The following is a 16,321-nucleotide window of genomic DNA, read 5'->3' on the forward strand; positions in this document are numbered from 1 at the left end:
AGGACAGTCTAGTAGTAGTGACAGGAGGACAGTCTAGTAGTAGGGACAGGAGGACAGTCTAGTAGTAGGGACAGGAGGACAGTCTAGTAGTAGGGACAGGAGGAGCAAGGTACCACAGATTCCTAGGGGAGTGTTCTCTTCCGATTGGAACTGGTTCTGCTGAACGGCCAAGTCCTACACCCCCACATGAAAGTATGAGTTGACAGTTCAGAACGATCAGTGGGGAGGGGAAGGCGCCACATCCTTTTGATTGCTCCAGTTAAAGCCAGAATATCATAATGCAGAAGGAAGGAGTGTTGTAACTGGATGCTGACTCAGTTAACGGTTAATGCTCAGTTCTGGGTGGATTTTTTACATTAAAGCGGAAATTAGCATCCCCGCCCCTGGTTCGGTAAATAGCTGAGGGCTGGGGAAATGGAACCTCTTTCAAATTCATAGACAGCTGTGGATGCAAGGACTGACCATCCATGACATCAACATTATAGTTTTAACCATGTTTGTTTTACGTTTATATTTTCTTTGTTTACAAATGTTGGAGTAAAACCAGCTTATATTAAGTTATATACATCAAGAATCGATGGGTACATATCATTAATTTAAGACCAAAAATGGATGTAGCAACTGCTGATTGCACCTTTTTAAGTATATATAGATGCGGTCAAATACACTGAGTGTACAAAACATTAAGAAATCTTCCTAATATTGAGTTTACCCCCCCCCCCCCCACACCCTTTTGCCTTCAGAACTGCAGAAGGGTTTTCTAATGATCAATTAGCCTTTTAAAATGATAAACTTGGATTAGCAAACACAACGTGCCATTGGAACACAGGACTGATGGTTGCTGATAATGGGCCTCTGTACGCCTATGTAGATAATCCATTAAAAAGTCAGCCGTTTCCAGCTACAATAGACATTTACAACATTAACAATGTCTACACTGTATTTCTGATCAATTTGATGTTATTTTAATGGACAACAAAATTGCTTTTCTTTCGAAAACAAGGACATTTCTAAGTGACCCCAAACTTTTGACCGGTAGTGTATATTTTTATAGAAATGGGGGATGGGAAATTATGCAGTCAATGGAAGCTACAATCTATCTGCAATATTATCTATCTGCAATATTAAAGCTGATCCACCCCCTTAAATAGAAGAACACACATGTAAACACCAAAAGTATTTTCAACATAAAACATAATACTCTTGCAAGGGTGCCAATATATCTCACCACATCTGTACCCAGGGTTACCAAGGGGTGCCAATATATCTGACAGCATCTGTACCCAGGGTTACCAAGGGGTGCCAATATATCTCACCACATCTGTACCCAGGGTTACCAAGGGGTGCCAATATATCTGACTGCATCTGTACCCAGGGTTACCAAGGGGTGCCAATATATCTGACTGCATCTGTACCCAGGGTTACCAAGGGGTGCCAATATATCTCACCACATCTGTACCCAGGGTTACCAAGGGGTGCCAATATATCTGACTGCATCTGTACCCAGGGTTACCAAGGGGTGCCAATATATCTGACTGCATCTGTACCCAGGGTTGCAAGGGGTGCCAATATATCTCACCACATCTGTACCCAGGGTTACCAAGGGGTGCCAATATATCTGACTGCATCTGTACCCAGGGTTACCAAGGGGTGCCAATATATCTGACTGCATCTGTACTAAGGCTGAACGATTTTGGAAAATAATCTAATTGCGATTTTTTGCCCCCAATATTGCGATTGCGATTTAATATGCGATTTAATTTATTTATCCTTTTTCCCCTACAAAACATAATGAATGATTTAAATATGACCAACACAATAGTATATACATTTAGTGTGAAATGTTCTTTCCCATAGGCTGGGTCTATTTGTTAGAATTAAATTCAAACATGTATGACTTGAAATAAATGACATTTTTATTGAACTGCTCATTACAGAAACATCTGTGGCTTTGCCACTGTGCATTTAAATAATTTAAACAAAGGCATGAACTTTGTAAACACGTGTGCAAAAGGTACAGTCTTAAGAAAAAAATAATTTTAAATTGTATGTATCTTACTGCTCCCAAGTCAGTAACATTTCACACAACTGAAACAAGGAATTTGCTTTGAAAATATTTTGTAAAATCAAAGTAAATAAAGTTATAAATAAAAAATGAGAAATGCACTTTTAATTTAGACAAACTATTTTTTATAAACGATTTGAATATTATAATATAAAATAGATGAGCCTCACTTATCTCAAGTACACAACAATAACACACCACACAGACTAAAGTTCACTACGAGTATGGCACTGCCAGCCATACTTATCCAACAGTTCTGTTCTCAGTGGCTCACAGGTTTTTTGCTAAGAAAACCAGAATATTGACTTTTTCTGGCTTCAAGGATGAGCGAGTGCAAGTCACAATATTCCCTCCTGTGCTAAAAAGACGCTCTGAGGGAGCGCTTGTAGCAGGTACACAAAGATACTTGCGTGCCATGGTGCACAACTGTGGGTAGCTGATCTTGTGCACCCTCCACCAAGCCAATGGATCATCTTCTCCATCAATGGTAGGAGTCATCAGGTAATTGTTTATCTCTGCCTCTGCGACATCTTCAAGATTTACAGGCAAAGAAGGAGAGGCTGAACTGGTCTTGAAAAAACTGCCAAGAGACCTCTTCGTCTTTTCCCCCAAGGACTGTGCACTTTGAGGCATCTGAACAGTTTCAGTACGAGACCTCTTCTCCTATTAGATGAAAACAACAGCCATTAGTTTTCCAGTTAGATTTTACAGAAAATTTTTGTTTTTGTGAAATACATAATTATTTACCCAATGATATGTACGTTGTGCCAAGTCTACTATCTCTGTCTTCAGACGAGTCTTGATAGCAGGGATGTTGTCTGTACTGATGTACTGTATTTTGAACCTAGGGTCCAGGAAACAGGCAACATCCAAAAGCTCCTGGATGTTTGGGTCTCCATATTTGTTATTGAGGTATGCTAGGACTTTGGTTTTTATTGATTTAGTCAGGTCAGTGTCCTCAGCATCTTCAGCCAGGACTGATGTGGCAAAAAGGTGGAGAACTGGCTTGAGGTAGGAGATGCTTACATACTCCTCTCCAGAAAGAGCATCAGTAAACTCCAGTAGAGGATGCAGTGCCTTGTGAATCGACTCCAACACGTCAATATCCTGCCAGGTTGGGATAAGGGAGCGTGCATATCGATCTCCAGACAATACCTGAGAAATGGCTTTGGCCTGTTCAAGCACTCTGGCAATCATCATTTCTTTAGAACCCCATCTTGTTGGGCACTCCGTTATGAGGTTGTGCTCAGGGAGTTTGAGCTCTCTCTGTGCCTCCGTCAGGGCTGCTTTCTTCTTCCAACTGTGGGAAAAGTGCCCCACCAGCTTCCTGCACAGTGCTGTTGCCCTTGACACTCTGTCATCTTTGAGTGCATTTTCTAAAAGAAATAAAAAGTAGTGTATTACACACAATTTGAGTTTTGATACAAGGCTCTCACTATTACACACTCAAATTAGCTGTAATTCTGAAATACACACATCCACAACACATCCTCTCTCTCTCTCTCTCAATTCAAAGGGTCTTTATTTGCATGTCAATTCTCTCTCTCTTTCTCTCTCTCTCTCTCTCATAAACACTAAAAAAACATGTAAAAAACAAAAACAAGAAAAGAAAAAAATGCAGGTGGGCATTCCACCACAGACAGACATATGATATAAGCAAGTAAAATGAATTTACATATTAGAAAAGGAGTGGAAGTATGAATTTATTTAATCCCATCCGATTTATATAATATCATTTATATATATTTGTATATTCAGCTTTACTAATCGACGCATCTCTCTCTCTGCACTCGCGCACACACACACACACACACACACACACACACACACACACACACACACACACACACACACACACACACACACACGATAACTTACCAATGGCAAGATGTAATCTGTGGCCAAAACATTGGAGCCTCGTCCATTCATTAAGCCGCGCAGCAAGCACCATATTCGACGCGTTGTCCGTCGTGATGCAGACGTGATTCTCCTCGTGGAGATCCCAGCTGACAAGCCCTTCTCTCAGGCCGGCTGCAATATTTTCCCCCTGTGTGATCGTCTGGGAAGTAGGTAGTTTGTAGGCAGCGAAGCTCGGAGGTTGAAATCTTCATCAATAAAATGGACTGTAAGACTCTGGTACGGCTCAGCTGTGCGGCTTGACCACATATCAGTAGTGCTAGCAAAAAACTCCACCGTTTTAAGTTCCGCGGCGACTTTCTCTTTGCACTTTTTGTACAGCTCCGGTATGGCAGTCTGACTGAAGTATGTGCGGGAGGGTATACTGTAACGCTTTATCAAGCGTATGTATTAATGCCATGAACCCAGGCTTGGTCACCGTGCTGAGAGGCATCATATCTTTGGCTATGAACTCGGTTATTGTCCGAGTGATTTCTCCGTGCCGCTTTTGAATTACGTTCATACGGAGTGACACTTTCGAACATTTCTGTCAGTGATCCCTGTCTTGAGGTATTTGGCTTGTCTCGCGCACTGATGCTCGGCATTTTGGTCATACAACTGTCATGCATTGATTTGTGGTATTTTTTAAGTGCTGAAACAGGTTTGTAGTGTTACCCCGTGAAGTAGCAATCGGAGCACGGCATGCTCTGCACAACACCTGATGCTGCTCAGCATCTTCTTTTTAAAACCAAAATAGTTCCACACCACCGACGTGCTGTTCCTCTTCGATATTAAAGTATCAGCTGTGTCAGTTTCTGACTGTTCCGTCGAGCAAGAGGCCATTGCGCTGGACAGCATGAAAAGTCGCGTCACGTGACCACCTCAAATCGCGCACGTTGCGATTAGAAAATCGCGTTCAGTCAAATCGCGATATTATCGCGAATGCAATTAATCGTTCAGCCCTAATCTGTACCCAGGGTTACCAAGGGGTGCCAATATATCTCACCACATCTGTACCCAGGGTTACCAAGGGGTGCCAATATATCTCACCACATCTGTACCCAGGGTTACCAAGGGGTGCCAATATATCTGACTGCATCTGTACCCAGGGTTACCAAGGGGTGCCAATATATCTGACTGCATCTGTACCCAGGGTTACCAAGGGGTGCCAATATATCTCACCACATCTGTACCCAGGGTGCCAATATATCTCACCACATCTGTACCCAGGGTTACCATAGTGCATAGTAGTGTTTTGAGAATGTGATTTAAGAACTGACCAGCCTTTCCTCTAAATGAAAGAATATACATCACTCAATGTATATAATCCAGTACATACAGTGGGGAAAAAAAGTATTTAGTCAGCCACCAATTGTGCAAGTTCTCCCACTTAAAAAGATGAGAGAGGCCTGTAATTTTCATCATAGGTACACGTCAACTATGACAGACAAATTGAGGAAAAAAATTCCAGAAAATCACATTGTAGGATTTTTTATGAATTTATTTGCAAATTATGGTGGAAAATAGGTATTTGGTCACCTACAAACAAGCAACATTTCTGGCTATCACAGACCTGTAACTTCTTCTTTAAGAGGCTCCTCTGTCCTCCACTCGTTACCTGTATTAATGGCACCTGTTTGAACTTGTTATCAGTATAAAAGACACCTGTCCACAACCTCAAACTGTCACACTCCAAACTCCACTATGGCCAAGACCAAAGACCTGTCAAAGGACACCAGAAACAAAATTGTAGACCTGCACCAGGCTGGGAAGACTGAATCTGCAATAGGTAAGCAGCTTGGTTTGAAGAAATCAACTGTGGAAGCAATTATTAGGAAATGGAAGGCATACAAGACCACTGATAATCTCCCTCGATCTGGGGCTCCACGCAAGATCTCACCCCGTGGGGTCAAAATTATCACAAGACCGGTGAGCAAAAATCCCAGAACCACACGGGGGACCTAGTGAATGACCTGCAGAGAGCTGGGACCAAAGTAACAAAGCTTACCATCAGTAACACACTACGCCGCCAGGGACTTAAATCCTGCAGTGCCAGACGTGTCCCCCTGCTTAAGCCAGTACATGTCCAGGCCAGTGCTAGAGTGCATTTGGATGATCCAGAAGAGGATTGGGAGAATGTCATATGGTCAGATGAAACCAAAATATAACTTTTTGGTAAAAACTCAACTCGTCGTGTTTGGAGGACAAAGAATGCTGAGTTGCATCCAAAGAACACCATACCTACTGTGAAGCATGGGGGTGGAAACATCATGCTTTGGGGCTGTTTTTTCTGCAAAGGGACCAGGACGACTGATCCGTGTAAATGAAAGAATGAATGGGGCCATGTATCGTGAGATTTTGAGTGAAAACCTCCTTCCATCAGCAAGGGCATTGAAGATGAAACGTGGCTGGGGTCTTTCAGTATGACAATGATCCCAAACACACCGCCCGGGCAATCGAAGGAGTGGCTTCGTAAGAAGCATTTCAAGGTCCTGGAATGGCCTAGCCAGTCTCCAGATCTCAACCCCATAGAAAATCTTTGGAGGGAGTTGAAAGTCTGTGTTGCCCAGCGACAGCCCCAAAACATCACGCTCTAGAGGAGATCTGCATGGAGGAATGGGCCAAAAACCAGCAACAGTGTGTGAAAACCTTGTGAAGACTTACAGAAAACGTTTGACCTGTGTCATTGCCAACAAAGGGTATATAACAAAGTATTGAGAAACTTTTGTTATTGACCAAATACTTATTTTCCACCATAATTTGCAAATAAATTCATTAAAAATCCTACAATGTGATTTTCTGGATTTTTTTTCCTCATTTTGTCTGTCATAGTTGACGTGTACCTATGATGAAAATTACAGGCCTCTCTCATCTTTTTAAGTGGGAGAACTTGCACAATTGGTGGCTGACTAAATACTTTTTTTCCCCACTGTACTAGCTGCTTTAGGAGAGAGACACAACTAGAGGAGATGTGACTGGACAGACAGTGGATACTGCTTCAGGATAGAGAGACAACTAGAGGAGATGTGACTGGACAGACAGTGGATACTGCTTCAGGATAGAGAGACAACTAGAGGAGATGTGACTGGACAGACAGTGGATACTGCTTCAGGATAGAGAGACAACTAGAGGAGATGTGACTGGACAGACAGTGGATACTGCTTCAGGATAGAGAGACAACTAGAGGAGATGTGACTGGACAGACAGTGGATACTGCTTCAGGATAGAGAGACACAACTAGAGGACGTGACTGGACAGACAGTGGATACTGCTTCAGGAGAGAGAGACAACTAGAGGAGATGTGACTGGACAGACAGTGGATACTGCTTCAGGAGAGAGAGACAACTAGAGGAGATGTGACTGGACAGACAGTGGATACTGCTTCAGGATAGAGAGACAACTAGAGGAGATGTGACTGGACAGACAGTGGATACTGCTTTAGGAGAGAGAGACAACTAGAGGAGATGTGACTGGACAGACAGTGGATACTGCTTCAGGATAGAGAGACACAACTAGAGGAGATGTGACTGGACAGACAGTGGATACTGCTTCAGGATAGAGAGACAACTAGAGGAGATGTGACTGGACAGACAGTGGATACTGCTTCAGGATAGAGAGACAACTAGAGGAGATGTGACTGGACAGACAGTGGATACTGCTTCAGGATAGAGAGACAACTAGAGGAGATGTGACTGGACAGACAGTGGATACTGCTTCAGGATAGAGAGACAACTAGAGGAGATGTGACTGGACAGACAGTGGATACTGCTTCAGGATAGAGAGACAACTAGAGGAGATGTGACTGGACAGACAGTGGATACTGCTTCAGGATAGAGACACAACTAGAGGAGATGTGACTGGACAGACAGTGGATACTGCTTCAGGATAGAGAGACAACTAGAGGAGATGTGACTGGACAGACAGTGGATACTGCTTCAGGATAGAGAGACAACTAGAGGAGATGTGACTGGACAGACAGTGGATACTGCTTCAGGATAGAGAGACAACTAGAGGAGATGTGACTGGACAGACAGTGGATACTGCTTCAGGATAGAGACACAACTAGAGGAGATGTGACTGGACAGACAGTGGATACTGCTTCAGGATAGAGAGACAACTAGAGGAGATGTGACTGGACAGACAGTGGATACTGCTTCAGGATAGAGAGACAACTAGAGGAGATGTGACTGGACAGACAGTGGATACTGCTTCAGGATAGAGAGACAACTAGAGGAGATGTGACTGGACAGACAGTGGATACTGCTTCAGGATAGAGAGACAACTAGAGGAGATGTGACTGGACAGACAGTGGATACTGCTTCAGGATAGAGAGACAACTAGAGGAGATGTGACTGGACAGACAGTGGATACTGCTTCAGGATAGAGAGACAACTAGAGGAGATGTGACTGGACAGACAGTGGATACTGCTTCAGGATAGAGAGACACAACTAGAGGAGATGTGACTGGACAGACAGTGGATACTGCTTCAGGATAGAGAGACAACTAGAGGAGATGTGACTGAACAGACAGTGGATACTGCTTCAGGATAGAGAGACAACTAGAGGAGATGTGACTGAACAGACAGTGGATACTGCTTCAGGATAGAGACAACTAGAGGAGATGTGACTGAACAGACAGTGGATACTGCTTCAGGATAGAGAGACAACTAGAGGAGATGTGACTGGACAGACAGTGGATACTGCTTCAGGATAGAGACAACTAGAGGAGATGTGACTGAACAGAGCCATTACAGGAACAAAGAACATTTCTTTTGAGAGATCGTCCCTCAGAACTTGACCCTAACTGGATCCATTCTGACGTTTCCTCCCCTCAGTGTAAAGACTAAATCGTTTAATGTATAGACTAGATATAATATTGTACAGTGTCTGAATCTGCTTTGTGTCCGTCCTGCTCTGATGTTCGTCTAACGCCCTCCCCTCCCATCAGGGGGCGGTTCCTAAGGGCAACGCCACCAAAGAGTACGTGGAGAGTCTGCAGCTGACACCTGGGGAGGTCGTCTATAAATGCCCCAAGTGCTGCAGCATCAAGCCACAGAGGGCTCACCACTGCAGGTAGACACCATGTTATAGAGCCCTATAGATATATAACACATCAAGCCAGAGAGGGCTCACCACTGCAGGTAGACACCATGTTATAGAGCCCTATAGATATATAACACATCAAGCCACAGAGGGCTCACCACTGCAGGTAGACACCATGTTATAGAGCCCTATAGATATATAACACATCAAGCCAGAGAGGGCTCACCACTGCAGGTAGACACCATGTTATAGAGCCCTATAGATATATAACACATCAAGCCAGAGAGGGCTCACCACTGCAGGTAGACACCATGTTATAGAGCCCTATAGATATATAACACATCAAGCCAGAGAGGGCTCACCACTGCAGGTAGACACCATGTTATAGAGCCCTATAGATATATAACACATCAAGCCACAGAGGGCTCACCACTGCAGGTAGACACCATGTTATAGAGCCCTATAGATATATAACACATCAAGCCAGAGAGGGCTCACCACTGCAGGTAGACACCATGTTATAGAGCCCTATAGATATATAACACATCAAGCCAGAGAGGGCTCACCACTGCAGGTAGACACCATGTTATAGAGCCCTATAGATACATAACACATCAAGCCACAGAGGGCTCACCACTGCAGGTAGACACCATGTTATAGAGCCCTATAGATACATAACACATCAAGCCAGAGAGGGCTCACCACTGCAGGTAGACACCATGTTATAGAGCCCTATAGATATATAACACATCAAGCCAGAGAGGGCTCACCACTGCAGGTAGACACCATGTTATAGAGCCCTATAGATACATAACACATCAAGCCACAGAGGGCTCACCACTGCAGGTAGACACCATGTTATAGAGCCCTATAGATATATAACACATCAAGCCAGAGAGGGCTCACCACTGCAGGTAGACACCATGTTATAGAGCCCTATAGATACATAACACATCAAGCCAGAGAGGGCTCACCACTGCAGGTAGACACCATGTTATAGAGCCCTATAGATACATAACACATCAAGCCAGAGAGGGCTCACCACTGCAGGTAGACACCATGTTATAGAGCCCTATAGATATATAACACATCAAGCCAGAGAGGGCTCACCACTGCAGGTAGACACCATGTTATAGAGCCCTATAGATATATAACACATCAAGCCAGAGAGGGCTCACCACTGCAGGTAGACACCATGTTATAGAGCCCTATAGATATATAACACATCAAGCCAGAGAGGGCTCACCACTGCAGGTAGACACCATGTTATAGAGCCCTATAGATATATAACACATCAAGCCACAGAGGGCTCACCACTGCAGGTAGACACCATGTTATAGAGCCCTATAGATATATAACACATCAAGCCACAGAGGGCTCACCACTGCAGGTAGACACCATGTTATAGAGCCCTATAGATACATAACACATCAAGCCAGAGAGGGCTCACCACTGCAGGTAGACACCATGACAGAGATGTACCATGTTATAGAGCCCTATAGATATATAACACATCAAGCCACAGAGGGCTCACCACTGCAGGTAGACACCATGTTATAGAGCCCTATAGATATATAACACATCAAGCCAGAGAGGGCTCACCACTGCAGGTAGACACCATGTTATAGAGCCCTATAGATACATAACACATCAAGCCAGAGAGGGCTCACCACTGCAGGTAGACACCATGTTATAGAGCCCTATAGATATATAACACATCAAGCCAGAGAGGGCTCACCACTGCAGGTAGACACCATGTTATAGAGCCCTATAGATATATAACACATCAAGCCAGAGAGGGCTCACCACTGCAGGTAGACACCATGTTATAGAGCCCTATAGATACATAACACATCAAGCCACAGAGGGCTCACCACTGCAGGTAGACACCATGTTATAGAGCCCTATAGATATATAACACATCAAGCCAGAGAGGGCTCACCACTGCAGGTAGACACCATGACAGAGATGTACCATGTTATAGAGCCCTATAGATATATAACACATCAAGCCACAGAGGGCTCACCACTGCAGGTAGACACCATGTTATAGAGCCCTATAGATATATAACACATCAAGCCAGAGAGGGCTCACCACTGCAGGTAGACACCATGTTATAGAGCCCTATAGATACATAACACATCAAGCCAGAGAGGGCTCACCACTGCAGGTAGACACCATGTTATAGAGCCCTATAGATATATAACACATCAAGCCAGAGAGGGCTCACCACTGCAGGTAGACACCATGTTATAGAGCCCTATAGATATATAACACATCAAGCCAGAGAGGGCTCACCACTGCAGGTAGACACCATGTTATAGAGCCCTATAGATACATAACACATCAAGCCACAGAGGGCTCACCACTGCAGGTAGACACCATGTTATAGAGCCCTATAGATATATAACACATCAAGCCAGAGAGGGCTCACCACTGCAGGTAGACACCATGACAGAGATGTACCATGTTATAGAGCCCTATAGATATATAACACATCAAGCCACAGAGGGCTCACCACTGCAGGTAAACACCATGACAGAGATGTACCATGTTATAGAGCCCTATAGATATATAACACATCAAGCCAGAGAGGGCTCACCACTGCAGGTAGACACCATGACAGAGATGTACCATGTTATAGAGCCCTATAGATATATAACACATCAAGCCAGAGAGGGCTCACCACTGCAGGTAGACACCATGACAGAGATGTACCATGTTATAGAGCCCTATAGATATATAACACATCAAGCCAGAGAGGGCTCACCACTGCAGGTAGACACCATGACAGAGATGTACCATGTTATAGAGCCCTATAGATATATAACGCATCAAGCCACAGAGGGCTCACCACTGCAGGTAGACACCATGTTATAGAGCCCTATAGATATATAACACATCAAGCCAGAGAGGGCTCACCACTGCAGGTAGACACCATGTTATAGAGCCCTATAGATATATAACACATCAAGCCAGAGAGGGCTCACCACTGCAGGTAGACACATGACCATGTTATAGAGCCCTATAGATACATAACACATCAAGCCAGAGAGGGCTCACCACTGCAGGTAGACACCATGACAGAGATGTACCATGTTATAGAGCCCTATAGATATATAACACATCAAGCCACAGAGGGCTCACCACTGCAGGTAGACGACCATGTTATAGAGCCCTATAGATATATAACACATCAAGCCAGAGAGGGCTCACCACTGCAGGTAGACACCATGTTATAGAGCCCTATAGATACATAACACATCAAGCCAGAGAGGGCTCACCACTGCAGGTAGACACCATGTTATAGAGCCCTATAGATATATAACACATCAAGCCAGAGAGGGCTCACCACTGCAGGTAGACATGACAGAGACCATGTTATAGAGCCCTATAGATATATAACACATCAAGCCAGAGAGGGCTCACCACTGCAGGTAGACACCATGTTATAGAGCCCTATAGATACATAACACATCAAGCCACAGAGGGCTCACCACTGCAGGTAGACACCATGTTATAGAGCCCTATAGATATATAACACATCAAGCCAGAGAGGGCTCACCACTGCAGGTAGACACCATGACAGAGATGTACCATGTTATAGAGCCCTATAGATATATAACACATCAAGCCACAGAGGGCTCACCACTGCAGGTAAACACCATGACAGAGATGTACCATGTTATAGAGCCCTATAGATATATAACACATCAAGCCAGAGAGGGCTCACCACTGCAGGTAGACACCATGACAGAGATGTACCATGTTATAGAGCCCTATAGATATATAACACATCAAGCCAGAGAGGGCTCACCACTGCAGGTAGACACCATGACAGAGATGTACCATGTTATAGAGCCCTATAGATATATAACACATCAAGCCAGAGAGGGCTCACCACTGCAGGTAGACACCATGACAGAGATGTACCATGTTATAGAGCCCTATAGATATATAACGCATCAAGCCAGAGAGGGCTCACCACTGCAGGTAGACACCATGACAGAGATGTACCATGTTATAGAGCCCTATAGATATATAACACATCAAGCCAGAGAGGGCTCACCACTGCAGGTAGACACCATGACAGAGATGTACCATGTTATAGAGCCCTATAGATATATAACACATCAAGCCACAGAGGGCTCACCACTGCAGGTAGACACCATGTTATAGAGCCCTATAGATATATAACACATCAAGCCAGAGAGGGCTCACCACTGCAGGTAGACACCATGACAGAGATGTACCATGTTATAGAGCCCTATAGATATATAACACATCAAGCCACAGAGGGCTCACCACTGCAGGTAGACACCATGTTATAGAGCCCTATAGATATATAACACATCAAGCCAGAGAGGGCTCACCACTGCAGGTAGACACCATGACAGAGATGTACCATGTTATAGAGCCCTATAGATATATAACACATCAAGCCAGAGAGGGCTCACCACTGCAGGTAGACACCATGACAGAGATGTACCATGTTATAGAGCCCTATAGATATATAACACATCAAGCCAGAGAGGGCTCACCACTGCAGGTAGACACCATGACAGAGATGTACCATGTTATAGAGCCCTATAGATATATAACACATCAAGCCAGAGAGGGCTCACCACTGCAGGTAGACACCATGACAGAGATGTACCATGTTATAGAGCCCTATAGATATATAACACATCAAGCCAGAGAGGGCTCACCGCTGCAGGTAGACACCATGACAGAGATGTACCATGTTATAGAGCCCTATAGATATATAACACATCAAGCCAGAGAGGGCTCACCACTGCAGGTAGACACCATGACAGAGATGTACCATGTTATAGAGCCCTATAGATATATAACACATCAAGCCACAGAGGGCTCACCACTGCAGGTAGACACCATGACAGAGATGTACCATGTTATAGAGCCCTATAGATATATAACACATCAAGCCAGAGAGGGCTCACCACTGCAGGTAGACACCATGACAGAGATGTACCATGTTATAGAGCCCTATAGATATATAACACATCAAGCCAGAGAGGGCTCACCACTGCAGGTGAGGGGTACACACTGGTTTAAGGTGTCTGCGTGCTTCCCAGCCCAAACAGTTCGTGCATACGGTACCAGTCAAATGTTTGGACACACCTACTCATTCAAGGGTTTTTCTTTATTTTTTTAACCATTTTCTAAATTGTAGAATAATAGTGAAGACATCAAAACTATGAAATAACACATATTGAATCATTTAGTAACCTAAAAAGTGTTAAACAAATCAAAATATGTTTTATATTTGAGATTCTTCAAAGTAGCCACCCTATCCTTGATGACAGCTTTGGACACGCTTGGCATTCTCTCAACCAGCTTCTCCTCCTCTCCTCTCCTCTCTCTCCTCTCCTCTCCTCTCCTCTCCTCTCCTCTCCTCTCCTCTCCTCTCCTCTCCTCTCCTCTCCTCTCCTCTCCTCTCCTCTCCTCTCCTCTCCTCTCCTCTCCTCTCCTCTCCTCTCCTCTAGTATCTGTAAGCGCTGTATCCGGAAGATGGACCACCACTGTCCCTGGGTCAACAACTGTGTAGGGGAGAAGAACCAGCGCTTCTTTGTGCTCTTTACTGTAAGTACCTTATGTCAAGTCCTACCATACCTCAGTGTAGAGGGGAATCCTGACTGTACCTTATTATGTCAAGTCCTACCATACCTCAGTGTAGAGGGGAATCCTGACTGTACCTTATTATGTCAAGTCCTACCATACCTCAGTGTAGAGGGGAATCCTGACTGTACCTTATGTCAAGTCCTACCATACCTCAGTGTAGAGGGGAATCCTGACTGTACCTTATTATGTCAAGTCCTACCATACCTCAGTGTAGAGGGGAATCCTGACTGTACCTTATTATGTCAAGTCCTACCATACCTCAGTGTAGAGGGGAATCCTGACTGTACCTTATTATGTCAAGTCCTACCATACCTCAGTGTAGAGGGGAATCCTGACTGTACCTTATTATGTCAAGTCCTACCATACCTCAGTGTAGAGGGGAATCCTGACTGTACCTTATTATGTCAAGTCCTACCATACCTCAGTGTAGAGGGGAATCCTGACTGTACCTTATTATGTCAAGTCCTACCATACCTAAGTGTAGAGGGGAATCCTGACTGTACCTTATTATGTCAAGTCCTACCATACCTCAGTGTAGAGGGGAATCCTGACTGTACCTTATTATGTCAAGTCCTACCATACCTCAGTGTAGAGGGGGAATCCTGACTGTACCTTATTATGTCAAGTCCTACCATACCTCAGTGTAGAGGGGGAATCCTGACTGTACCTTATTATGTCAAGTCCTACCATACCTCAGTGTAGGGGGAATCCTGACTGTACCTTATTATGTCAAGTCCTACCATACCTCAGTGTAGAGGGGGAATCCTGACTGTACCTTATTATGTCAAGTCCTACCATACCTCAGTGTAGGGGGGAATCCTGACTGTACCTTATTATGTCAAGTCCTACCATACCTCAGTGTAGGGGGGAATCCTGACTGTACCTTATTATGTCAAGTCCTACCATACCTCAGTGTAGAGGGGAATCCTGACTGTACCTTATTATGTCAAGTCCTACCATACCTCAGTGTAGAGGGGAATCCTGACTGTACCTTATTATGTCAAGTCCTACCATACCTCAGTGTAGAGGGGAATCCTGACTGTACCTTATTATGTCAAGTCCTACCATACCTCAGTGTAGAGGGGAATCCTGACTGTACCTTATTATGTCAAGTCCTACCATACCTCAGTGTAGAGGGGAATCCTGACTGTACCTTATTATGTCAAGTCTTACCATACCTCAGTGTAGAGGGGAATCCTGACTGTACCTTATTATGTCAAGTCCTACCATACCTCAGTGTAGAGGGGAATCCTGACTGTACGTTATTATGTCAAGTCCTACCATACCTCAGTGTAGAGGGGAATCCTGACTGTACCTTATTATGTCAAGTCCTACCATACCTCAGTGTAGAGGGGAATCCTGACTGTACCTTATTATGTCAAGTCCTACCATACCTCAGTGTAGAGGGGAATCCTGACTGTACCTTATTATGTCAAGTCCTACCATACCTCAGTGTAGAGGGGAATCCTGACTGTACCTTATTATGTCAAGTCCTAACATACCTCAGTGTAGAGGGGAATCCTGACTGTACCTTATTATGTCAAGTCCTACCATACCTCAGTGTAGAGGGGAATCCTGACTGTACCTTATTATGTCAAGTCCTACCATACCTCAGTGTAGAGGGGAATCCTGACTGTACCTTATTATGTCAAGTCCTACCATACCTCAGTGTAG

At 44.3% G+C, this 16,321-nt stretch overlaps 2 protein-coding genes across 2 annotated transcripts in view; one reads left to right on the forward strand and one right to left on the reverse strand.

Annotated features, from left to right (window-relative positions):
- Nucleotides 1-16,321, forward strand: part of zdhhc7 (zinc finger DHHC-type palmitoyltransferase 7) — a 60,321-nt gene that overhangs the window by 20,340 nt on the left and 23,660 nt on the right. The window contains exons 3-4 of the mRNA XM_045217198.1: nt 8,910-9,034; nt 14,512-14,608. Of these exons, the coding sequence (XP_045073133.1) occupies nt 8,910-9,034; nt 14,512-14,608 (222 nt within the window). The remainder of the gene's footprint in view (nt 1-8,909; nt 9,035-14,511; nt 14,609-16,321) is intronic.
- Nucleotides 2,199-3,564, reverse strand: LOC123486029 (E3 SUMO-protein ligase ZBED1-like). Its single transcript, XM_045217199.1, has 2 exons — nt 2,813-3,564; nt 2,199-2,728 (listed from the first exon to the last, which is right to left on the reverse strand). The coding sequence occupies exons 1-2, from the start codon at nt 3,263-3,265 to the stop codon at nt 2,336-2,338; spliced, it is 846 nt and encodes a 281-aa protein (XP_045073134.1). The 5' UTR covers nt 3,266-3,564; the 3' UTR covers nt 2,199-2,335.

Source organism: Coregonus clupeaformis, unplaced genomic scaffold (assembly GCF_020615455.1).
Source record: "Coregonus clupeaformis isolate EN_2021a unplaced genomic scaffold, ASM2061545v1 scaf0962, whole genome shotgun sequence".
Classification (NCBI taxonomy): Eukaryota; Metazoa; Chordata; class Actinopteri; order Salmoniformes; family Salmonidae; genus Coregonus; species Coregonus clupeaformis.

What these genes read in the sequence shown, in the direction of transcription:
- LOC123486029 (XM_045217199.1), bottom strand. Translation starts at nt 3,265, where the DNA reads ATGATGATTGCCAGAGTGCTTGAACAGGCCAAAGCCATTTCTCAGGTA. An exon ending in CACAACGTACATATCATTGG is followed by an intron (nt 2,729 to 2,812) that starts GTAAATAATTAT and finishes TTCATCTAATAG; the next exon opens with GAGAAGAGGTCTCGTACTGA.